The sequence below is a fragment of the Herpailurus yagouaroundi genome, unplaced genomic scaffold (genome assembly GCF_014898765.1).
Source record: "Herpailurus yagouaroundi ecotype Mexico unplaced genomic scaffold, PumYag 199, whole genome shotgun sequence".
NCBI lineage: Eukaryota > Metazoa > Chordata > Mammalia > Carnivora > Felidae > Herpailurus > Herpailurus yagouaroundi.
Window position 1 is genome coordinate 8,212,348 of NW_024412430.1, and position 27,285 is coordinate 8,239,632.

The 27,285-nt window shown below is 39.1% G+C and overlaps 1 protein-coding gene across 1 annotated transcript in view; it reads right to left on the reverse strand.

The window, feature by feature from the left end:
* Positions 1-27,285, reverse strand: part of TMC1 (transmembrane channel like 1) — a 168,914-nt gene that overhangs the window by 98,546 nt on the left and 43,083 nt on the right. Inside the window, exons 4-5 of the mRNA XM_040449256.1 lie at positions 8,184-8,260; positions 4,227-4,398 (exon numbers count right to left, since the gene is read on the reverse strand). Coding sequence (XP_040305190.1) covers positions 4,227-4,398; positions 8,184-8,260 — 249 coding nt within the window. The remainder of the gene's footprint in view (positions 1-4,226; positions 4,399-8,183; positions 8,261-27,285) is intronic.

The window sequence follows — 27,285 nt, forward strand, 5'->3', positions numbered from 1 at the left end:
TGTCTTCACAATGATTTGGGTCCAAGTAACCCCTCCCTTACGCTATTATGAACTTCGGGAGAATACAGTCAATTGCATATTCATATCCATGTCTTCCAAAGAAATTAGCAAATTAGCCTCCACAGCAGTGGAGCTGGATAAATATTAATTAAATAAATGTTTATGTACAGAATTTTTCTGGATGACAGGGTTATCATCATAAATCCACTGCTCAAAGTCCACTAAAATTGAACAATGTCCTCCAAGATTAGTATGGTATGGAAAGATAGGAATAAATTCTTACACTAAATAACCCCAGACCGGTATATTTTTAAAGTCTTTTTTGTTAATTGTTGATTGCTCCAGACGGATTGTGTTGTGCTACCAGGAATGGTTCTTCAATAAGTTATCTTCAAACAGGCAGGTAATTATAATATTACTTTCACCAGCATATAAGGGAACTGTTTTCCTAAGAATCACTCAAAGAAAGTGCTAATCATATTAAAAGAATATCGCAGAGGTTTGCTTCATCTTCTAAACTGTAGGGCTAATCTGTGCAAGAATGGCTCTCTATCTTCAGTTTGATTTATTTAAACAACAGTTGTTAGGGGGAAAAAAGGCATAATGTGCTGAATTTCTCACTGCTATGAACATATTTCTTACACTTAAAACTGGGTCAGGAAAAGCCTGTCATATTATTAGAAATCCTCCAAAATGTCTAACGAGGCAGTATTTTTTCACTGTCTCCAAAGATAGTTAGCATTGCAACCTTGGTTTTAGTTGGCTTCAAATGTTTTGTTAGTGCAGGGGAAATTCCCTAAGGTGTTTCACTTGAACATTTAAATTTTAAAAGACCATAAATCAGTTAATCTAAATAAACATGCCCTGATTTGCCTACAAATCTTTCTCGCAATATATTTGCCTACAAATCTTTCTCACAATATATTTGCTAATATATTTTCTTTAGAAATAAAACAAATGCTTGGTGGGGAGCCTAGATGGCTCAGTCGGTTGAGCATCTGACTTAGGCTCAGGTCATGATCTTGCAGTCTGTGAGCTCAAGCCCCGCATCAGACTCTGTGCTGACAGCTCAGAGCCTGGAGCCTGCTTCGGATTCTGTGTCTCCCTCTCTCTCTGCCCCTCCCTCACTCATGCTTGCTTTCTCTCTCTCTCTCTCTGTCAAAAACAAATAAACATTAAAAAGAAAATTTTTTTTTAATGTCTTCAAAATGAACAACAGAAAATGAACCTTCATATTGGGATTGGAACCATCAATCACCAGAAATAATTTATGATACTATTTAGACGAGTTGCCCAAATTATGGAAGTAATCATGTAATTTGAAAAATCTTTGGAGACAAAGCTCACTGTAGCCAGGTTTGGCTGTTTGGAGGAGTGAGGAGAAAGGGGGGCAGGGCTACCCTTGGGCCTCTGAGAATCAGGGTGAGACTGGTACCAGCTAAGGACAGACACTGTCACAGGGACAACTTTCCTTCAGGCAATAGGGGCCAAGACCCACTGATTTATATGGTCCGATTTCTAGGAGTTGAGCAGTTAGCATGTGGGCCTTAAGCAGACCGAGAGAGCACAGAACTTTTCTTTTTCTTTTTTATTTTTTTAACGTTTATTTATTTTTGAGAGAGAGAGAGAGAGAGAGTGTGTGTGTGTGTGTGTGTGTGTGTGTTCAGGGGAGGGGCACAGAGAGAGAGACAGAAGGAGAGAGCGAGAATCCCAAGCAAGCTCTGAACTGTCAGCACAGAGCCCAACGCGGGGCTCAAACTCACAAACCACGAGATCATGACCTGAGCCGAAGTCGGACACTTAACTGACTGAGCCACCAAGGCGCAACCTCCAGCCCCCAATTCACCTTTTTGAAAGGACCTCTCTGAGGCACAAGTGGAGAAGAATAGCAAATTCTAGAACACAGCCTATATCATGCATGCATCTATTGTTGAAATCTCACTATCAGAAAACGCAAGCTTTGCTAATAGGAAATATTACTGCATCATAGTAGTGATGACAATAAGGACATAGAGCTTAAATGTATGAGATGAGGTGGCTCATTTAGGTTAAGTGACCAAGTCTTGATTTGGGCTCAGGTCATAATCACATGCTAACAACATGGAACCTGCTTGGGATTCTCTCTCTTTGCCCTTCACATGCTTGTAAGTGTTCTCTCTCTCTCTCTCTCTCAAAATAAATAAATAAACTTTACAAAAATTTTAATTAAAAAAAAACAGGAGATATTTTGTTTTCGAAAGTAAAAAGCATAAAAAGCATAAAAAGAAAATAGAAAAAAGAATACCAGAGGCAAAATTTTTAAAAAGGTGATGTCTTGGGGCGCCTGGGTGGCGCAGTCGGTTAAGCGTCCCACTTCAGCCAGGTCACGATCTCGCGGTCCGTGAGTTCGAGCCCCGCGTCGGGCTCTGGGCTGATGGCTCAGAGCCTGGAGCCTGTTTCCGATTCTGTGTCTCCCTCTCTCTCTGCCCCTCGCCCGTTCATGCTCTGTCTCTCTCTGTCCCAAAAAAATAAATAAACGTTGAAAAAAAAAAAAAACATTAAAAAGGTGATGTCTTGATATTCAAAGATGGAAGAAAGGAGTTTGGGGAGGAGGAGAAAAAGAAAGAAGGGGAGGGAGATTTCAAAACTGAAATCAACAAAAATATGATGAAGAAGTAGGTGGGGTTAGTCTTTCGTTTTAAAAGGAACCATCAGCTATCAATGCTAAGCTTCTTTACCTGCCAAAATTTCCATACAATTGTATTTAATTACAATTATTTACGAAAAGGAAAGTAATAGCTAGTTGTTGAACACTGGAATGTATCATTTGGGGAGGACATCTTAGAAAATTCCTCTTCATCTAAAGTCCTAAGAGTGTTTTGGAGGAAATCGTATCACCTTGTAGTGGTTCCCATGACCCTACTACCTGAGAGGGGCAGAGTAGCTGCTCTCTTACAGCCTTTCCAAAGGGTCAAGGTTTTCTATTATTAGATGTGTATTACACACACGCTTTTCCTACCAGCCCGCCATCTGCAAATTTCCAGAAGGCAAAGACTCGAAAACCATTTCATTAGATTTTTCCTAACTAGCATTTCACAAACTATTCTAGATAAAGTCAGTGCTCAGTGAAATGTTCGCCTGGTGGAAATGGTAGGTGCAGGGTTGTGTTAAAAAGGAAATGACAGCCCCAATGCTCTTCTGTAAAAGAAGAGATGCTTAGTATTTTACGCTTTGAGGGTTACATACAGTTCTGTCCCATATTCGTCTTTGGTTTTGCTTGTTTGTTTGTTAATCAACAACCCTTTAAAACTCTAAGAACCACTCTTAGCTCTTGGGCTGGAATTAGCCATATTTTGTCAACCCCGGCTCCCTAAGCTAAAGTGATTCGGGCTCACTGTTTAGGAGTTTTCCACTTAACTTTGATAACAATATATGTCATTAATGGGATAACTTCAAAATACCTAAATGAACTATTAATATTAATTAATAGCAATATCAATATTAATTAATGAACTATATTAATAACCATGACAATTTAGATGTCTCATTAGGAAATTTCTCTTAGCCCATTCTTTTTTTTTTTTTTAATTTTTTTTCAACGTTTTTATTTATTTTTGGGACAGAGAGAGACAGAGCATGAACGGGGGAGGGGCAGAGAGAGAGGGAGACACAGAATCGGAAACAGGCTCCAGGCTCCGAGCCATCAGCCCAGAGCCTGACGCGGGGCTCGAACTCCTGGACCGCGAGATCGTGACCTGGCTGAAGTCGGACGCTTAACCGACTGCGCCACCCAGGCGCCCCAGCCCATTCTTAATACATATATTCGTTTTTAAATTCTATTTAAATTGTAAAATACATTTAACTAAGTGGAGTAAAAAATGGCAGCATTGGATTAAGTCTGTGTTTATTGTTTTTAAGTTTATTTATTTTTTAGAGAGAGACAGAGGCAGTGCGAGTGGGAGAGGGGCAGATAGAGAGGGAGGGCTCCGTGCTGCCAGTGCAGAGCCAGACGTGGGGTTCGAACTTATAAAACCACAAGATCATGACCTGAGCCAAAACCAAGAGTCAGTCACTTGAGGGACTGAGCCATGTAGGGGCCGCCAAGCTGTCTTTCTAAAAGTAGTTTTTAATTACCAGTTTTAAGGCCACAGAGAGCCTAAAGGGTGGGGGAGTGGGGGGGGTCCTCTTTCAGAGTCAAGTACTTTTGAAGGAGTCACAGTTTCAGTTACAGATCAGAGTGAACTTACGCCCCCCTCTTCAGCCTCCTCCTTCTCTCCTTCTCTCTGGCCTTCCTTGTTTCTTCATCCTCTGGTTCAGGTTCTGGGTCATCCTCATGGATAACATCTCTTTTTCGTTTCCTCTTTGGTCTCAAGCTCTCTCTTCGAGGTAATTTATCTTCCTCCTCCTCTTCCTCTTCGCCTAAACATAGCCATGAATGCTTCAGTGAACAATATCAAAAAGCTCTCTCTCCCACTACCAAATGTATGCTTACCATTGTCACACGTGAGATCATAATTCAGCAAGTCTCCACACCATAAGATGCACTGTGCCATTTATGTATTCCATAACTTGTTTTTCAAATACACTCATCTAGATTTTCATTCCTTTTGTGGTTCATCTACTCACATATGTGAATGTGGATCCCCAAATTGTAATAATCCTTAGAATTCCAATCTTCATTTAATGTCATAAATGTCATACCATGACCTCTCAGACAAGTATAGAGGTTACTGATATAACACATAAGGGTTAAGTGATTAACCACTATATGTTTACTACTACTTCTGTTTTGGAACAAAGGACCGGAAGAACAAGGAAATGCAATAAGCTAGAATAATTTTGAAGAAACTAATTTGGTCCCTGAGATGTCTCCTAACTCAGATTCTCTTTATTCCTGATTCCAAATTTTTTCTTCTTTTTCCTAAATATTTTTCCCTTTCTTAAATGAAATTGATACTAAATATATTTATTTACATAAATAGTTGCTTGACCATAGTATCTTTATGAATAGAAATAACTTATAATTTTAATGTAAAACTGAGAGAAATGACATTCTTTTATTTTATTTTATTTTATTTTATTTTATTTTATTTTATTTTATTTCATTTTATTATTTTACTTTATTCATCAACTAACAATGCTTCCTATGTCCATAGCTTCACTGGAATCTTCCAGGTAAAGAGTAAAGAATCCAGTTCCTTCCTTCACAGTTTATAACACACAATCTTCTCTTTCATTTTTGTCACTTCTTAACTTCTTATATTTAGATTCAACCATCAAAAAAGTCAAATATTACTCATAGTTATCACCATCCTCTTTAAATTTTTTTAATGTTTATTTATCATTGAGAGACAAAGAGAGACAGAGCATGAGCATGGGAGGGGCAGAGAGAGGGGGGAGACACAGAATCAGAAGCAGGCTCCAGGCTCTGAGCTGTCAGCACAGAGCCCGATGTGGGGCTCAAACTCACAAACCGTGAGATCATGACCTGAGCCGGAGTTGGACGCTTAACCGACTGAGCCACCCAGGTGCCCCTTTATCACCATCCTCTTAAATATAAGTACTATAAAGAAAAAGTTGTCTTCAATGGAAAACTATAAATTGTCTGCAGTGTATCCTTTTGTGTTATTTGATTCTGATTCCATGGGAGCAATTTTGTACTTTTGAAAGTTCTAGATCACTGCATAGTGATATAAATATGTGATATATAGCAAAATAATAGCATAGTGATATATAGCAAAATAATCCTTGTCCATAAACATGTACATGAACTCTGTTCAGTGGAGACACAATCCTTCCTCACCAGAAAAAAAAAGAAAAACTCCCACAAAACAGTGATGCCTCTGTATGCAAATCATTTCAATAAACCTGACCTATAAATGTATCTGTTCTTTAAATTTTCCTTTGAACTGGTCATAACAGCTCACTAGAGTTCTGATTCGTTAATGAAATACGTTCATTATGCCAATTATCTTTTAACATTACTTGCCAAAACTTTTTTTATTGATATTTCAAATATGAGGCCTAAATATTACCTTTATTACTAAAGTTTGGCTAGCAGAGAAAAACAGGAGGTTAACTGTTCTAACTAAGCTTTGAGACCTATACACTGTCATCAAAACCAAGAATGGTTTTTCCATTTGTTAAGTATGCAGCAGATGTTGTATGTTACTTGAATCCCATTCTGACATTCTGAAAATCTGCCCAGTCTTGATTAGTCACATTAGTCACTAATTATAGAAAGGACAAGACCTTGATAGGGATTGAGAAACAATTTTCCCACAAATAACTCAAGAAGTCAAGCAGCCACTTAGTACTCTGCATGATAGTATATTTTGTATTAAGATTACCATATTAAACTCGCAGTTTTACCATGGACAAAAAGTGTTTTACTGGAATTCTCTTGTACCATGTCAGAACAGAAAGACTGCCTCTGGTGCCTTAACTTGTTTCCAAATATTCCAATTCTAAGAAAAAAAAATCAATATTTTATAGTTGCCTCCTAACTATAGATTTGCCTACAATCTTACCATTTGAAATGGGCTCCACTCAGGACGGAAGCAGAGCAGAATATACTACCTACTACCTCAAAATATGACTGTAGGAGTTAAGGATACGCCACTCCAAACTATGCCACTTTGGTATATTGATTGTTTTGGGCTGTAGACACTTGAAAAACAGCAAATTCAGTGAGAGGTTTTTTTGTTTTGTGGTTTGTTTGTTTGTTTGTTTGTTTTTCTGAACTCCCCTCATCTGCCCAAACACAGACACTTCAAAAGGAACTCATTGTCATAAATCCCCTCACCAAGAATTTCACCCTTAGGGAAGATTGACTCTTCCCACAAAGGAAGATGCGAGAAGTCAATACCACACCCAGACAAACTTGGTCACAAACTATCAAACTTCCCATCTTTTTCTAAAGGCCCACTCATCTTTCTTTCAAATTATTCTCTCCTGAAAGGCTTATATCTCTATCTTTTTTTTTTTTTTTCCTTATTAGGGTATTTGAGTCTAAATTCTAAGCCACCTCAGAATGTTACATATTACCTGAGTATCTCTCATGTACACATGAGGCATACATACTAATGAATTTCTGTATGTTTTTTCTCTTGTTAAACTGTCTTCTAGGGGTCTCAGCTAAGAACTCAGAAGGCTAGAGGGAAAATTCTTTTTCCTCCGCTACAGTACGAACGCCATGACTTGCAGGATCTGTATGAGACTGAGCTGTTTGCATGTAGAATGCACTGACTGACTCAAAACACCTGGCATCGTGAACATGCCCTGGCTGCCATATTGCATTCAGGTTATTAACTTGATTGTATTGATGAATCCCCTAATTGAACTTTTCTTGAGCTACGGCTCTTTCTTTCAGTTTGAGTACATTCAAAGCTTTTGCTTATATAATGATCTTTCTCATGCTCCAGTCCATGAGGGGTCTGCCTGCAAGGGATCACAACCCAAACTCTTGAGCTGAACCTACACAGGTTAAAAACGGAGCAATTCTGATGAAATATCCATGAATTCAGTACAAAATAATGTGCTTATTCGTTTTAATTCAACCACCTGATCAATTCAGTCAAAATGGCCAATCTATTCTATTATAATAGACTCAGCCCTAGAGAAGAGCTTTTAGGACAAATGCCTTAATAGAGAAAACAGTAGAGAAATTTTAAAAAGCAAATTTTGGAAGCACCTGGGTGGCTTAGTCGGTTGGGCATCTGATTCTTGATTTCAGCTCAAGTCATGATCCCAGCCAGGATCGTGGGATCAAGCCCCCCGTCTGGCTCAAGGATGAGTGTGGATCCTGCTTGGGATTTTCTCTCTCTCTCTCTCTCTCTCTCTCTCTCTCTCTCTCTCTTTCTGTCCCTCTGCCCCTCTCCCTCCTTTGTGCTCTGTCTCCAAAATTAAAAAAAAAAAAAGGGGGGATGGGGATAAAAAAGCAAATTTTTATAGACTATCATCTATTGGATCATGAGTAACTTACACATTTGGTAAAATGTGTGTGGGCCAATTAAATGGAATCTAGAGTGGAGATCCTATTTGCTGGACTTGATCTCTTTTGTGAGACCATCAAAAATCACCCACATAGGTGGTAGCCTGTGCTCACATGCGGCAGCATGATCCCACAAGATAAGACGACAAGTCCTCTGAATTCACTGCCATTCCCCAGGAAACACATTCCATGCGGGTCCATTCTCACTTACTTGAGCTTTCCTCGGTGTCATCTTCTTTTTCCTCCACTTGAATTTGTACTGTTGAAGAAACGAAAAATACGGCAATTCTTTAAATGACAGTACAACCGTTAGTAATGGGCTTTTATGATTATTTTCATCATAAGGTTTTCTGTGCAGTTAATAAAAGCATTTTTCAATGAGCTTGTCAAAAAGAGCATTGTTCATTAAAGATATACCGCTACCGTATCTTACACAGTGTTGTGCAAAGACTTCTCTGCTTCACTGTCTTCGAAGATTTGCAAAACACATCAATTATAAGCCTGTCAGCTCCATTGAAAATAACTGCTACCAAAATAAATTCTGCACTGCGGTGAGTAGTCTTGGGGTTTGGTGGATTATTTCATTCTATGATAAACTGACTTGTTAATAAAGCTATATCCGTATGCACAAACACTTTGGTTATTGGAACCAAAGGAATTTATTAAAACCAAGAACAGTTCATTCTGAGCAGCTACCAGTGTCCAAGAGCCTTTCAAAAAATGTCACAAGGCTGATATTTCCTATTTCAATTATTTCTGTAGGTTGTATACGGACACAGCCTAAATTTTCCAATGTATGATTTACCTTGACAGTGTGGGGACAGGTAATTTTCCAGTTCTTTCCAAGACAAAGAACATCTCTTCTGTGTATTCCTCACCTTATACTCAGAAAGCACCTTGCTTTCAGTTTTGCTCTATTTTTGTAAAGACATGTAGAGCTTTCATAAGAATTTTAATTGACCAATAACATGTGAAAATATATTCATTGGCAGATGTTTTTCCACTTGTCATCTACGGTCCATTCATCACAGATTTCAGCAGACGCAAAGCTCTGCAACTTGCCCAGGTAAAAATTAGAGTTGACTATTTTTTTTAAAGCCGTAGCCTCGTAACTTGTTTATCAAATATTAATTGTATCATATTTTCATTTAAGTTGGATGAGCATCAGTCTGAAAAAGCAAAGATGACAAAACGACATTGCTGTGAACAGAGGAAACAACCTTCGTTTTGTTTCTGCTCGCACACTGTCAAAGGTTATTTTTCAGAACTTGACAGGCATACTGAAAACGGAACAGTTGCCAAGAGTTTCAATCCCATTCACAAAGAAGATTATTGTGAAAGCCCATTTTGCCTTTAAACAGCATCTGCATAAAAATTTTTAGGATATGCAAAAACGTTATCACTCAATGTCAGCCGCGGAATGTGAAAATAAGTCTGCTTTTGTTCAGAGTGGACATATGCCTTCTGTTACTGGTTGTAACTGGATCTTCACGGAACAAAGATCTTTATGTCACCACTGAGAGTCCGCCAATAGTGAAGGCAGACACTTCTAAGAAGATATTTTACGTTTAACAATCGGTCTTGGTCTTTTGTTTGTAATTAATGCTGCCATCAAGCTTCTCCGGTCAAGGAAGAATTCCCCAGGAAGGAATTTGAATGATATAAGCTTAGCTTTGGAGCAGAGTCAGCTCCGTGTGTATATAAAAACTGCTAAGGATAAATAGCAAAGACGGATATACAGCCTGTTCTGCAACCTTATAGCCAAAGCGAAATTCACACAAAATATTACACTGATTTGTAATAATCAACTCACTAGCCGTGATTAAATGAAACAGAAGAAACACCAAATGGACAAAAATATAAGCAAATCTTTAGGAAGGATCATATATTAAATAAAAACTGCAGAATGAAATGTCCCACGCCAAGGAGATGAGCAATGAATCAATCTCCTCTGATAACCAGGGGAAGGGAAAAAACAGGGCTGGAGTCACGGATCATCTTCTCAAGTACAGGAAGGATAGTAACAAATGGCTATTAAATAAAACCTAAGAAGCCATCAGAGGAGACATCCCTGTGGTTTCAAGTAAAGAACTAAAAAAAGAGCTATGGTTTCTAAGTGACGTAATGGAGAGTACGGCAGAAATAGCCCTGTCCCTCCTCATGAGGTGACTCTCCAACAGTAATATCATCTGTGTGTAATCATCTGCACCTTCTCATCAGGTGCCTTCTTTGCTCAACAGCGTTTCTTTGGCAGTTGAGTCCGGGACAATGAAACAGTTGTTTGTATAGTTGTTCTGATAATAATTGATGGGTTCTGGATTTGAACCAACAGCAAAAGCATCATCAGCATCAAGAACTAAACAACAGCACCGTGACCAAATTTAAGACTCCTTCCAGGGCCTCAGACCGAGCTTGATTTTAGTGGGACATTATTTGGTCTGAAAAACAACTGTCAATGGTGGTCTGCATCTCCTGCAACTCCAACCAAGGCTGAAGAAGCAAGACAAGAAACCCCTCCAAGACAAAAAGCTTGTGCAAAAGAATTACTCAGAACACTTAAATGGGAGCTACAGAATGTCTTTCTCTCCTCAGACAATTTTTGGCATGGCCTGTTGCCATACCTTCTCTCAGCAATCACCAGTAGCTTATTCCCAATCATACGACCCCCCTCAGGCTTTGGCTGCTTCCCAAAGCCTATTGATTATGTACTTTAAAAATAACCTGTCTCCTGGGGAGTGATGGGAGGGCAGTGAAAGGAGGGGAGGGGGGGTCCTGTCAAAATGTTGAAGGCCAGGAAGGAAAATTTCCCTGAAGTATGCTATTTAAGAGAGGAATATGCATTCGGAGCAGATGAATGCCTAGGCAACCCAGATCTTCATTTCATGCAAATAGACCCAGTAATTAAAAACAGTAAAAGGAAACAACAGCAAAATGTCACATTTTAGAGGCATTGGAATCGTTCAGAGAAGTGGATGCCGTTCCAGACTTTCTTTTTTAATCTATAGCCCTGAAAGTAGTTTATGGTTCACAGTAACCAAGGGGCCAGAAAAGTTAAGTGGTATTACCTCTTGCTCGACGCCACATTTGGCTCTTGAAGGGATGTTTGTAGCACTAGGTTATTACTCTGGAAACTGAAAGCTTGTTTGTCCAATTAGCAGTTATCGTCCACTCACAAGGGAGTACAGAGCAAAATGCTCAGGGAGGGGGTCTGTAGAGCGCAGAAGAAAATACCACTGCCTTTAAGGAGTCTTGCTATTTTATGCAAAAGAATGACTTTCTAAAGGAGATCCAAGATTAGGTACCAGCATCTTATCCAGCTTACTTGCATGCAATGTATTTGTTATGTTTCTTAGGCTTTTTGTGTGTGTTACTTTTCAGGGTTCTTTTTTTGTGTGTGAGGAAATGTCAACATCGGCCATTCCTGTATAAGTGCGGTACATGTCTCACCTCAGACTAAACAGCATTGGAAGGGATATTCGCCTATGTTGTAATAAGTATTTTGCCAAATCTTAGCGGAAGAACCCATACCATCAGTATGAGGTGTGATGTGGAATGTGAAAGGAAGAGAAGAATCAAGGACAGCCAGAAGGCTTTTGTCCTTGGCAGAAAGGACAAGGACAGATAGATTCGGAAGAAAAGGAAATGAAAAGGACATAGGAAGAATAGCTTAGGTGGGAGGAGTTGAAGATCAGAAGTTTAATATGACATGTTGGTGTCGGGATGCCTATAAGACACCCATACATGAGTTGAGTAGGCAGTTGGGTATTTGAGTCTAGAGTTCAGAAGACAAGTCTGGGCTGGAAATAGACATTTAGGAATTATTAGCATATTGATACTATTAAAAGCCATAGGACCAAGTGAGATCACCAGGTAAATGGATATAAACGAAAGAGAAAAAGAGGGCTCCAAAGTTGAGAGGACAGGGAGAAGAAAAATCAACCAAAGACACTGAAAATGAACAATCAGTGACATAGAAGGAAAATAAGAAACGTGTCGTAGGCTTGTAACTCAAGTATAATGAGGACTAAAGATCGACCTTTGGATTTTGCCATATGGATGTCGATGATGACTTTGACAAGAATAGATTTAGTGAAATGGTATAAGGAAAAGCCTGAATTTCAGTGGCTTTACAAGAGAATAGGCAGTGAGGAATAGAGGACAGCTAGTTATGTTGGCCAAACTGTTCTTACATGTTGATGGCAAAGATCTAGTAAGACTGAGCATTCGATGTAGGTTATGAAAAGATAATGTTACTCAAACGACACATATTAGATTCCGAATTCTTTTATTTCATTGATGTTTTTTGTGGCTTTGTTACTGGGCTGTGTGTCTCTGACTGAGACTTTGTTAAGAGACTGGCAACTTACTAATACAGCCCTTGCTTACCTATATAGTGCCGACTGTTTAGCAATTCAAAAGTATGGGACTAAAGAATGGTGAGGGAAGAAGAGAGAAAGAAAAAGAGAAATGGGGAAGGGGAAGAAGGGAAGAAGGTAGCAAAGAAAGGGAGTTAAAAGGGCAAAATGAGGTGACATGGCAGTAAATGAGAGGTGGAAAAATATACATGTAAAGCAAAACATTTGTCTTTGCTACATATTATAAATAAACATACCTGTATTTATAGTCATATAAATAAGTATTCTAAACAGAAAATGTTATCAGTTCTAAATTTACATACTTAATATTATTTCATATTTTAGAAATACCTTGGGTTAACAAAGTCTGGACCATCTTCAACTGGTTCTCCTATCAATACTTTTTCCTGACAAGAATTTGAAGGTGAAAAGGCTAGACAATGTGAACAAAATAAAAATATCTCTTTTTCTTAAAAGACAATATATTCCAAAGTAAAGTTTGCCTTGTTCTGTAAGGAAGACAAGTTAGGATTCCCTTACCCAAAACATGAAATCTCTTTTTTTTTTTTTCAAGGGAAAAAAAAGAAGAGAGAAAACTGACCAGTGAAACTATGAAAAATAAGCTATGATTTTAAAAAATCTCTTTTAAATGTAGCCTCTTTATGAGTAGACACTGTAAATTTTATGTTCTGAAATTTCTAGGTCTGATGCCTTCCAGTAGCTGCTCAAGTGGATGATTATTTATTTATTTATTTATTTATTTATTGTTGTGAGAGAGAGAGAGAGAGAGAGAGGGAAAGTGCAAGCAGGGGAGAGGGGCAAAGGAAGAGGGAGAGAAAGAATCTTATTTAAGGCTCCATGGGCAGCACGGAGCCCAATGCAAGACTTGATCTCAAGACTGTGAGATCATGACCTGAGCCGAAATCAAAAGTCAGTCGCTTAACTGACTGAGCCACCCAAGTGCCCCACTAAATTACTAAATTTGATTATAGTGATGATGATGGTGGTGATTCAATTATGATATGGACAAAATTATATGTATGCATATGTATGTATTTATAAGCTGTATATAAATTATGGCCGAGGATAGCATTTAGATATTTTGTTTTCTAAAAACCAAACAGAAGGTAAACCAACCAAAATCTCAAAAGGAATGAGTAACATTAACCATAAAGAAGAATTTCCCGTCAGTGGGAAACTTGGGTGCTAGATCAAGTCACCAAACCATAATGAGGTATCATCTCTTCTGCAAAGAACGCCCCAGCATCCTGCTTTCATTCAATTATTGATGGGCGCTAAGTAGGGAACAGGAGGCACTGTCTGCAAAACGGAATTAAAATGTTGGGATGTGGGGCGCCTGGGTGGCTCAGTCAGTTGAGCGTTCGGCTCTTGATTTTGGCACAGGTCATGATCTCGCAGTTCCTGGGATTGAGCCCCACATCGCGCTGGGCTCTGTGCTGTTGCACGGAGGCTGCTTGGGATTCTCTGTCCCTCTCTCTCTGCCCTTCTCTCTCTCTCTCAGAATAAATAAATAAACATTAAAAACAATGATGAGGGGCGCCTGGGTGGCGCAGTCGGTTAAGCGTCCGACTTCAGCCAGGTCACGATCTCGCGGTCCGGGAGTTCGAGCCCCGCGTCGGGCTCTGGGCTGATGGCTCAGAGCCTGGAGCCTGTTTCCGATTCTGTGTCTCCCTCTCTCTCTGCCCCTTCCCCGTTCATGCTCTGTCTCTCTCTGTCCCAAAAATAAATAAACGTTGAAAAAAAAAAAAAAAAAACAATGATGAAATGTGATTCTTCTTCCTCAAGAATAGTATGTGCCCAAGACATGAAATCTGATTCAGTTTAAATCAGCAGCTCCCTTTACTTTTATTACTTCTAGGGAAGGACAAAAAGATGCCCGTGACATTTGTGTATAACAATCCCAAGTCCTTCAAATGGTGGAATTAAGCATAATATTTGGAAGCCATTGAGTAAAGAGGAAACTTACTTAGTTCTTATATCATTCAAATGCCTTAATAAACCCGTAAACTATAAGACATTTACAAAATCCTTGGGGTGGGAAAAAACAAAATGAGATCATTACATTTGAATATCATGAAGGTGTCTGGGGAAAAGGTTTAATTTGACAGGTTGGGGCTGCTATTCTGTCTGCAGGTGCTAGCTTCCTTCTTATCTGCCCTAGACCATAGAGAAAATGAACCACGGAGCACATGCGTTCAAAAACACCCTAATGAAAACTTTCAAAACAATGCCAAAAGGCTGCTCACATTTTCAATCATTATAATATCTTGGAGATGCTAAGCACTTTAAATTGCTGTGCTTATAAAACTACAACAATAATAATGTTGATGTTGACTTTGGGTAAGACGAAGCCGACCAGAAGAAACGAGTGGGCGAGAGATTCAGCTGCTATAGTAGCTGTCACTCTCCAATATTTTTCCTTCTAGATTATATTTATTTTTTGAGTCTGTGAAACCCTTAAGAAGCAGAGAATAAATAGCCGCTGATGTCTGCTTTATTAAAAACACAATATAAGATACTGCAGTTGCCAAATCGAACAGGATGGATTCTGGAGAGAAACGTGTTGTACGATGAGGTCCTGGAGAGACAATAGCTAACCCCAGGAAGAACAGAGAGGAAAAAAAAAAAAAGAAGATCCACTCAAAAGAAAAATCCCCCTTCTATCTTTTCACAATGATAATAATCTTTTTTTATAGACATAAGAAGGAGGGGCAGGAGATGCACACCAATTTTTCTTTTTTTGCACTTTTTCCTTCTGTTTTTATGGTACACGAAATTAAAATGAAACACAGGCTGAGGGAAGTGGGTAGCTGATACATTTCCAAATTCTACCACCCTTGAGCTCGAAGAGCAAATATGAAATGCTAAAGCATAGTTCTTCAAATAGTGAATTATATGCTAGAGTATTTGGGAGAAGCTGTAATTAGATAGTTTATGACACCATCGGTCTACAGAAAAACAAAAACAGTTCTTATTCTCAACTGGTTTGGGGGGTTGGCTTATTTTTTTTTTAAGGCTACATATTCAATAAACAAATAGCTATTAAGAAAGGCATTTGGAGCTCCCCGTGGTTACGAAAAACTAAGTGGTGAGTCTTGGCTTTTTCTTTGCATTTAGAATATTCTGGAGGAGGGCACATTTCTTATTTAACCATACTGTCACAATATATATTCAGAGTGTGTGCTCTCACATTTCAGTTACCACCATAAAGAGCAACCCGTGTAAATAAGTGTGCTGAAATGAAAATATATTCTCTTGTGTGAGTTTTTGTGGCTCAGATCTTTTCTAGTAATAGGATACCAAAATAACAACCAGATGAAAATAATGTGTTGTAAGCCCTTGGCATCCTTATATCCTTGGATAGCCTAGAACAAAAAAGGAATGTGTCTGTCCCCCAAAGCATTTCTGCAACATTCCAAGTCATGAAGGAGAATGCTTGTCAAGATTCATGGTTAAACAAAGCGAAACAAACAAACAAAAGGCAGTAAATAATTGCGTCACAACTGAAAGCAGACAATTCCTCCAGCGTAAAGAAGCAGGAAGCAAGGCTGACTGAACTCGGTGGGCCTTCATCCTTCCTTCCCAGCAACGCACTGAAGATGCTAATTACTTCTCATTAGCATACATTAGCAAATGTTAATGAGTGTCTTCTACAGAACAAAGGCACTGTGGGGAAGCACTGAGGCTGGAGGATGGCTGAGCTGTAAGTTAAGGGCTGCAACCGAAGACAGAGACGGAGAACAAGAAAAGGAGAGTGGCTTCGGGATTGGAATTGGTAGTTCCCGAAAATGTGGAACAACTGGCTTCCTAACAAAATAGTAATAGCACCAAAATGGAGGAAAGGATTTTGTTCACTTTTGTTTCTAAAGGAAATTTAAAAGAAGGAGAAGGGGAAGAAAAAGAAAAGAAAAAGCAAGTCATTGACTAGAATGAATCACTCTTTCTTTCTACTCTTTAGCTGTTGGGGGAAAATCATACTTTGTAGGATTTGCTACCCAACTTTTAATTAGGGATATTAATTAGCATCATCACCCATTAAGGGAAAGGAACTCTGAATTCTAGGTGTCCTCATGAGTTTATAAAAATTGTTGGGGCGCCTGGGTGGCGCAGTCGGTTGAGCGTCCGACTTCAGCCAGGTCACGATCTCGCGGTCCGCGAGTTCGAGCCCCGCGTCGGGCTCTGGGCTGATGGCTCGGAACCTGGAGCCTGTTTCCGATTCTGTGTCTCCCTCTCTCTCTGCCCCTCCCCCGTTCATGCTCTGTCTCTCTCTGTCCCAAAAATAAATAAACATTGAAAAAAAAAATTTAAAAATTGTGACCACCCACCTATCCATTCCAGTCTTTTGCCCTACAGGCTCAATTTATGATATTCAACAAAACAAAACTTGCAAGTAATTTGCATGTGGTATATAATTTTATCAAAATAGTTCACATGGAATGTATTCATTTATACCCTAAAGGCAGCTGAATCATTACGATACATATTATATGCATATATACTATGTATAATTTCTTATAATAAATAAGAAAATACTTTTGGGGCACCTGGTTGGCTCAGTCAGTTAAGCGTCTGACTCTTGATTTCGGCTCAGGTGATGATCTCAAGGTTCCTGGGATTAAGCCATGTGTCAGGCTCTGCACTGAGTGTGGACCCTGCTTGGGATTCTCTCTCCCTCTGTCTCTGCCCCTCTCCTGCTCACACACACACACTCTCAAAATAAACAAATAAACATTAAAAAATACTTAAAAAAAAAAGAAAGTAGTTTTTAAAATAATAAATAGAAAATATATAAAGCAACTCTAAAATAATAAATAAACTAAATTCTTTATAATAAATCTCTTGATAGATGACAAATGATAGAAAGAGAGTGGTAGATAACCTACTGGTCTGTTTCTCTGGAGAACCCTAATCCAAAGCCTTCTCTTTAAGATGACCATGATGGAATCAGACGAATACTAGAAACTAGAAGCAATAACACAAGACATAATTTGACAAGTTTCACCAGAAAATACAAGCAGAAGGTCTGTTAGAGTTCATAAGAGAGAGGGGGGAAATCATGTTCACTAGGGAATTTCAGGATATTGCTTTTTGTTACATTTCTTCAAATTTTTCTGGGAACAGGCAAAAGACTCATCAGGATAAATAAATGTATGTTTCACTACCTGATTTCCTTTGGATTAATCCCAATTCCTTCAGGACCATGGCCATGAAGAGGAAAGTTTACTTCCATGACTAGCCAAATACTGAGAAATATGAACAAGAAAGAAGTTTTGTTCATCTGGCTCCCCAAAACTATTGCACTCATGCCGTAGAACTAGAAAAGACAACTCAGAGCTTTCAAGTAAGCAACCGATTTAGTAGAAAGATCCTGAGTTTTTGAGTTAGACGCATGAATATCTGTGTTTTGGCTCTGTTACAATTTTATGCTATCTTACAACTTCGGATAGTTTATTTAAATTCTCTACGTTGTAGTTACGGGAAGGAGCACTAACCACTATACACAGGTGCTGTGAAACTAAATGTAATAATAAATGCATGTGATGTATATAATATAGAGTACCTGGCATATAGCAAACGTTAAAATAACCTACAAGAGCTGTTCAAATGCTTTACCACACACCTGCACCCAAAATTTCACCTAAAATTCTAGGAAGACAAGGAAGACACATCTACTCTGACCTTCACCTTAGTATCTTAGACTCTGCAAGTAGAAAATTGCCATAATTTCAGTCTGTGATCACATTAAAGGCAATTTAACCAAAAGATGAAGACAAGGAAAAAGATATTTCCCTAAACTCTCTGTCCCCTAAAATTGATAACTTTTAACTGAAAATAAGACATCACTTAGTGGGCACCTGAGTGTCTCAGTCAGTTGAGCATCGGGCTCTTGATTTCAGCTCCGGTCATGAGCCTGCTTAAGAATCTCTATCTCTCCCTCTGTCCCTCTCCCCTGCTCGTGTGTGCTCTCTCTCTCTGTCTAAAATAACAAAATTTTAAAGTTATCAATTTTATCTTGATTAAATACCGAGAGGTTGGGACTGTAACTTTAACTATTGTATGCCACAGGGAAGGGCAATGGTTAAAAACTAAGATCTAGGGGTGACTGGGTGGCCCAGTCAGTTAAGCATCTGACTCTTGATTTTGGCTCAGGTCATGATCTCATAATTCACGGGTTCAAGCCCCATTTCAGGCTCTGTGCTGACAGTGTGGAGCCTGCTTGGAATTCTCTCTTTCCCCCTCTCTCTGCCCCTCCCTTTCTCTAATAAATAAATAAACATTAAAAAAATAAATAAATAAACATTAAAAAAAATAACCAACCTAAGACCTAGATCTAGTTCTATGACATCCAGGTAGAAGGTGCTTTTATATTTATAATTACACACTATCCTTTCCTTTCCTTTCCATAAGATGAAATTACTTTGGTTTATTAAGACCTTCTCTAATTTCTTTCAGCAGTGTTTTGTAGTTTTCAGTGCTTAGATCTTAGAGTACTTTGGTCAGATTTGTTTCTAAGTGCTTTGTAATTTTTTATTCTGATATTGAAATGATAGTTTCAGAAGTTCAATCTCTGACTGTTGTTTTTATACAATGGCCTGTAGTTTTGTTTTCTTGGAATGTTTTTGTTTGGTTTTGGTATCAAAGTAATGCTAGTGTCTGAGAAAGTTGGAGAATATTCTCTCCTCTTTGTTCTTCTAAAAAAAAAAAAATGTGCCGAATCAGAATTACTTCATCCTTGAATATTTGGTAGAATTATCCACAGAGGGGCACCTGGGTGGCTCAGTCGGTTGAGTGTCCAGCTTCAGCTCAGGTCTTGATCTGGTGGTTAGGTTCATGAGTTTGAGCCCTGCATCAGGCTTTCGGTTTGCAGCCCGCTTTGGATCCTCTGTCTCCCTTTCTCTCTGCACTTCCCCCACTCATGTTGTCTCTCTCTCTCTCTCAAAAAATAAAATAAAGGAAGAAAGAAAAGAATTATCCATGAAAGTAATCAAAGCTTGCTATATTATTTGTAAGACAATGTTTTTAATGTTTACTTATTTTGAGAGAGAGACAAAACGAGCAGGGAAGGGGCAGAGAGGGAGGGAGAGAGAGAGCTCCACGCTCATCCCAGAGTCCAACGTGGGGTTGGATCTCATGATTGTGAGATCATGACCTGATCCGAAATCAAGAGTCAGATCCTTAACCAATTGAGCCACCCAGGTGCCCCTGTAAGACAATTTTTAACTATAATTTCAATTTCCTTAATACATGTAAGGCTATTAAGTTCATTGATTCTTTTCTTGAGTGAGCTTTAGCAGCTTGTCATACAAGTAATTTGTACGATGTATCTAAGTCACCAAATTTATTGGCCTGAGTCGTTTCTAACAGTGCCTTATTATCCTTTAAGTATCTATAGAATTTGTAGTGATGCCACATTTTTCATTTCTGTCTTAAAATTGTTACTTCCTCTTGATAAATTTCTAATCAGTCTGACCAGTGGTTTACTAGTTTTACTGATCTCAAAGAACATATTTTGGTATCATTTTCTATACTGTTTTCCTGTTTTCTATTTGTTTCAGTTCTGGTCTTTGTCACCTACTTGCTTCTGTTTATTTTGCATTTTATTTATTCTTTTTCTTTTGTTTCTTAAGGCAGAAACTGAGATCTTTTTTTTCTAAAATAGGTATATCATACTATAAATTTTACTCTAAATACTATCTTAGCTGCATCTCAAAATTTTGAAGCTTGTGTGTTTATTTAAATTCAGTTCAAAACACTTTCTAATTTCTCTGTTGATTTTTTATTTGGCCCATGGGTCATTTAGAAGGGTGATATTTAGTTTCCAAATATTTTGGGATTTTTCAAATATCTTTTGATTTCCAATTTAATTCCATTGTAGTTAGAGAATAGAATTTATATAACTTGAATCCTATTAAATGTGTTGAGATTTACACCTTACAATATGATATATCTTGCTAAATTTTCTGTATGCACTTGAAGAGTGTGTATTCTGCTGTTCTTAGGTGGAGTTATATAAATGTCAATTAGTTCAAAATGGTTGATAGTGTTGTAGAGGCCTTTCATATGTTTACTGATTTCTTTTTGCTTTTTCTATCAATTATTGTGAAAAAGGTGTGAAATCCAACTGTAACAGAGGATTTGTCTATTTTTTCCTTGCAGCTCTATCAGTATTTGTTTTATGTATTTTGGAGTTCTGTTATTAGGTGTATAAATGTTTACATTTGTTATTTCCTGTTGATCAATTTACCTCTATCATTATGAAATAACATTATTTATTCCTGATAATATTCTTTTTTCTAAAATAAAACTCATCCAACATGAACATGGCCACTTTAGCTTTCTTTTTACTATTTTTTATGGTTTATTTATTTTTGAGACACAGAGTATGAGTAAGGGAGGGGCAGAGAGAGAGAGAGGGAGAGACACAGAATCTAAAGCAGGCTCTAGGTTCTGAGCTGTCAGCACAGAACCCGATGTGGGGCTTGAACTCAGGAACCGCGAGATCATGACCCTTGCCAAAGTCAGACGCATAACCGACCGAGCTGTCTAGGTGCCCCTCTTTTTACTATTTTAATACAGTATGTCTTTTGCCATCCTTTTACCTTTACCTTGTTTGTATCTTTATACTGAAAGTGGGCTTGCTATAGATGACATTTAGTTGGATATTGAAATTTTTATCTAATCTGATTATTTCTAACTTTTAATTTGGGTACTTAGACCATTAATATTTAACATTCATACCCACATGGTCGAATGATGAAAGCTCTCCTCTTGCTATTTAATTTTTATTTGTCTCGTCTCTAGCTTCTGCTTTGCTCTTTTGCAGCCTCCTTTTGGATTCTCTTTTCCAGTGATTCTCTTTTATTGCCTTTTATGGCCTATAATCTATAACTAGTTAAATACCACTTTGCTCTAAACCAGATACTTAATACAGTACCAGAGAAATTTATATAAATACAAGTGATATTATGCCATTTCATTGAGAGTATAAAACCTTACACCAGAATGTTTTCATTTCTTTTTTTCCAGACTTGGTGTTGTCGTCATACATTTTTTCAAGTTCAGTAATCTTTTCTTCAGCAATGTCTAATCTTACACTAAGCCCATAAAGCATTTGCTCCATCTCACATATTGTATTTCTCATCTGTAGTAGTTGAATTTTGTCTTTTTACTTTCATATGTGTCCCTATTTTTTTTCCATTAGCCTTTTGAATATGTACAATGCAGTTTCATAACTGTCTGCCAATTATACCAATTGTGTAATTTATGGGATGATTATGTTTAATTGATTTTTCTAATTACGGGTATTTTCATGTTTCTTTGTATTCATGGTAATATTTGATTGCATGGTAGACACTATTAATTTTTCCTTTCTTGGGTGCTGGGTATTTTTATATTCCCAGAAATATTCTTCAGCTTTGTTCTGGTATGCATTTACGTTATCTGGAATCAATTTTATCCTTCAGGGTCTCACTTTAAAGCTGCTGGTATGACCAGAACTATGTTTACTCTAGGACGAATGTTTTCCTACTGCTGAAGCAAAACCTTCGAGTACTTTACCTGGTGTCTCATGAATTAAAAGGTGCTAAACTCTTGTTGGCGGGAAGAGAAGCCACCCATACCTGTGTGAGCTCTAGGGATTGTTCCCTTTACTCCTACTGGGTGGTTCTTTCCTAGCTACATGTATACACTGATCATTATTCAGTTGAAGACTCAGAATGCTCTGCAGATCTCCAGAACACTCTCTCCGTTCAGGTTTCTCTTCTCTGGGACACTTCCCTGGGAATTCCAGCTGCTTTAATATCCCCAGACTCTCAGCTGTAGCTCCTTAGCACTGACAGCTCACTAGTCTCTATTTCCATTCCCTCTGGTTGCTTCCTATTCCTCTCTTTTTGTTTCATACCCAGTCATCTGCAGGTAATTCCACATGTAATCACCAATTTTGAGGGAATAATTACATCAACTAACTGTGCATCCGCTAAATAGAAGTAATGCTCATAAAGATTTTAATAACATGCAGAAATGTTTACAATCTCTATGGTGCAAAAATATTATTAAAATTCTATTTATCTGTATATCTGAAATAAATGCCTTATGCAAAAGAGGGGGGATGGGTAGGGGCTGAGATGAAATACGCCGAAATGTTAGCAGCCACGTCTGGAGGGTGACATTGTCAGATTTTCTTCTACTTTAGATTTTTTTCCATCTTTTCCAAATTATTATAATAGATGCGTATTATGTTTAAAAAGGCAAACTTGAGGGTTTTTTTTATTTTTTAGAATGAAATTTAGGGAGACAAAAAAAACGAGAGACAATTTCGGTAAAAACTACAGAAAGTCAAAGATTATTGCTTCGCCGTCTCCTAGGATCTCATGCACTATTTTTTGCGTGGCCTTGCAGTTATAAACATACCCCTACGTCCCTCTAATGAAAGCCTGGATTACAAAACATCATGAAAAAAATTGGAATCGAGCAGCCAGAATTTAGCAAACAACGTTTTATTCTCCTGGTGTCAGGAAGGAGCCAACTCATAAAATGTTAATAGTGCTTTCTTCAGTAATGGCTAAAATGTTCCACCTTGTAATGGAGCTCTGGAAAATGCTTCTGAAACATTCTGGAAGATTAAAGAAAATTGATGGGAGTGAGCTTTAGTTAATGAACTCTACTTTCTCTTGGTTGCCAAATTAAGAGACCTCAGTGGACTATTTGATTCTTAGGTCAGGTTCCTACCGTGATCATTTTACAGAGAACAGTAAGTAGTGAAAAGAGGTCCAGAGAATTCATCCACTAATTCACTCAGCCACCAAAAATATACTTAGTGTCTCTGGAGACAGGCACCTACCGAGGGCTGTACAGCTCTTTATAGCTGAAGGAGCACTGTCTCGTTCTTAGGATTAGACGGACCTAAATTCAAACCCTAGCACTGACACTTCAGAAAGTGTAACCACAGACGAAATTTTAACCCCTCTGAGTATCACATCTCATCTCAACACATCATGAAAACAAGTAATCTCACCGGAGTGAGGTGATCAGGAAGTGAAGGATATGTGGCACTTTCTAGCATAGGAAAGGCACTCAAATCTATATTAATCTAACAAAATCTGGGCAGCCATAAAGTGAATAAGATATTTTCTTTTCATTCCAGGAGGTCCCCACCTAGCTAGAAGACAAGATATGCACAAAAAAAGAGTTGTTGTAGGTGAAATATAATTGAGCATCCTGATATTTACTATCAAGGATAGAAGCTAAGAATGGGAAGACATCCCAGGGAGCTGAAATGGTCAGAGCACGTAGACTTAAATTGAGTCTCTACATGCAAGAAGATGTTTTTGAATATATGTACACAATTTTATATATAATGCAGCATCATGTAGGACATTTACTTTTCTTGTTTATATTCAGATACGTTCAAAATAGCTCTGAAGGCTACAAACAGAACATAGAAACACAAACAGGAATATATTCAATACTTTATAAAAAGTGATACGATCAAGCATATAAAGTACTATTTTCCTTTCAACACTTCAAAAGATATGTACACTTTTTTTGTACAAGTAACATCACAAATAATCACATCTTCACATGCTTTTAAGTATTATTTGGACTCAGTGTAAGGCTATTGTCGTTTTCATACATAAAATTTTTCTAGCACTGTAACAATGCAATTTTTCATCTGCGTAAGTCATCACTCTCATCCTATGAGAGAAAAGCTGAGCAGAGTAAAAAATCAACTCTTCTTAGATCTGTCAAAGAATGGAACTTCACAGGGAAAATCGTTACCCCTCAAACTGGAGAGACAGATAGGCAGATGCCAAGAACCCCAGTTTACCAGAGCAGAAACGCACAAGCAGAAACCTCTGTGGGAACCGTTGCCAGGGTAGGAAAACTTCAACTGTAATTGACAAACTACTGGAGGTTCTACATGGACAACTCTGAGAGTTAAAATGAACCTCTAAAAAAGAAGTAGTGGGGCCCTTGGGTGGCTCAGTCGGTTAAGCGTCCGACTTCGGCTCAGGTCACGATCTCACGGTCCGTGAGTTCGAGCCCCGTGTCGGGCTCTGTGCTGACGGCTCAGAGCCTGGAGCCCGTTTCCGATTCTGTGTCTCCCTCTCTCTGACCCTCCCCCGTTCATGCTCTGTCTCTCTCTGTCTCAAAAATAAATAAACGTTAAAAAAAATTTTTTTTTTTAAAGAAGTAGAATTGGCAAAGAGGAAGGACAGCCCACTGAGTGATGGCTGAGTTATCATCTCAGTTTTTTTTTTTTTCAACATTTATTTATTTTTGGGACAGAGAGAGACAGAGCATGAACGGGGGAGGGGCAGAGAGAGAGGGAGACACAGAATCGGAAACGGGCTCCAGGCTCCGAGCCGTCAGCCCAGAGCCTGACGCGGGGCTCGAACTCACGGACCGCGAGATCCTGACCTGACTGAAGTCGGACGCCTAACCGACTGCGCCACCCAGGCGCCCCTCATCTCAGTTTTAAACAGATTAAGTGGGTGGATCCATTTGGATGTGATAGACTGTATACATGTGCTGGTCTTTACCACTTCTCAAGATCCAACCACACAGAGTAGTAAAGGGAGTTTAAAAGGTATAGACCCACCACACGAAAGAAAAGAAGGAACGCCTGTCGATGAGGGACTTCTATAACACTGTGAATATGAGAAAAAGAGGAGAGGTTTCTGGTTTATCCAGGCCAAACAGGGTAGTGAGGCAGCAGGGAAGACAAAGGGAGCTATCTTCCACTGCAGATCTTAGAGACTGGAAGGAGAGGGTAGGGATGAGACGTGAGAGGAAAACTGCCCCAACCTAAAAGTCAACACTGCAAGTTTCCCTTGCCAATCGGACTCATGAGGGGGCAAGAGCATCCGGACAGATGGAGACACCAAAAACTACACGATCACTAGTTCTCCTGCCGTTCTTTGATTTTCTACGCAACACCATCACCCACCCAACATTCTGTTATCTAGTTATTTGTTCATTGATCCACTATTTACTTTCCCCACAAGCAAGTAAGCGCCAGGAAGACAGGACCTTGGTTGATCTTCAACATTTTGTCCTTAGCGCCTGGCAAATAGTAAGCACTCGGCCAATATTTATGACATGGGTGAGTGAATGAATGAATGAATGAACCAATCCATCTATGAACAAAAGGGATATTACACAGCGACTTCCTTCCAGCCTCAGGCTTACCACATTTCCTCCTGAGTCTTGGGGTCTTTGGATTAATATCGGAAAATTTTCTAAGAGGAGGGAAGATGTGGAGCAAAGTCACCTGGAAGAAGGAGGCACAGGCCATGGAGGGGAGAGAGATTTGCCAGACTAGATCGGGACAGCTTCTGCAGGGCTCTTTCATAATTTTCTTTTCTTTTTTCTTTTTTGTTTTTTTTTTAACGTTTATTCATTTTTGAGAGACAGAGAGAGACAGAGCGCAAACAGAGGAAGGGCAGAGAGAGAGGGAGACACAGAATCCAAAGCAGCCTCCAGGCTCTGAGCTGTCAGCATACAGCCTGATGTGGGGCTCAAACTCAGGAACCACGAGATCATGACCTGAGCCCAAGTCCAACACTTAACCGACTGAGTCACCCAGGTGCCCCTTTCATCATTGTCTGAAAAAAGATCCTCTCTTTCCTTAACTGTATCTCTCGTGGCTCTCCATATCAAAGGATGTTTTAATGTAGCCATTATAAATCATTCCCTTGAAATTTCTGATTTTTTTAATTTGCCATCTTCTCCCTACCACATTCGTGCAGGCCGCCAGCTCTGTCCCTCACACAACCCAAGCCTCGGCCATTCAGAGGAGACACAACTGCAGGGGATCAAGGTCATGGCAGGGAACTCGGGCTGTGTTCCCCATTTCTAAACATCGTTATACAGATCCTTTCTCTTCACAGAGAAAGCAAACGTCTGTCACTCGTGAGTGAGATAATTTTCCCTCCTCGCAACGGGTGCCGAGAGCCCACGAGGATCTGGCGTCCTCGCCTACATTTGAACATAGACCAAGAGAGATTTAGAGGGGGACAAAAATCCACACAGATTTGTTTTATTTTTTTTTTTAATTTTTTTTTCAACGTTTTTATTTATTTTTGGGACAGAGAGAGACAGAGCATGAACGGGGGAGGGGCAGAGAGAGAGGGAGACACAGAATCGGAAACAGGCTCCAGGCTCCGAGCCATCAGCCCAGAGCCTGACGCGGGCTCGAACTCACGGACCGCGAGATCGTGACCTGGCTGTAGTCGGACGCTTAACCGACTGCACCACCCAGGCGCCCCCACACAGATTTGTTTTAATGAAGTAAACTACCGAAGGGTTGCCAGATTAACCTCCAAGTCTGCACACTGAAGTGACGTCACGGTGCCAGACCTCACACCCAGGTCTCCTGACCCCACAGCCTGAGTCACCAGCTGCCAGACCGGTGGGCTCCAAAGAGTCGCTTGCATTGGCTTATTTCAGTTGACAGAGGCTTCCACCCGTCCCATCACAGGTCACTTGAATGCAGTGTTAAAGCACCCTGGATGTGATGTTCGACCTGTGAATTATCTTTGCACCACTTTCTATTGCAACCTATTTAACTACGTCACTGAGTCTAAAAACAGACTTACTTCCTTCAGTTCTGCCTTTGATTCCATGGAACCTACAGAGGAAAATGGTACCAGAGGCCACCCTCGTTTTCAAAGACCTCTTACAAGCATGAGCTAAGAATAGGCAGTGGGACCCCAAACTAGAATTACGTCCTCTTATACCCACCTGAAGGCTGGTCTCAGGAGGTGTCTTATAAAACCTAGTTTCACTCACTCATTATGCCTATACCTACTCTTATAGTGGGCTAGTCACTCAATAAAAATGTACGAAGTCTTAACTATTCTTGTTGCAGTAAGGGATATATGGTATGAAAGGCTTGCCATGTCTCCACTTTCCACAGATTTTCTAGGGCAATTC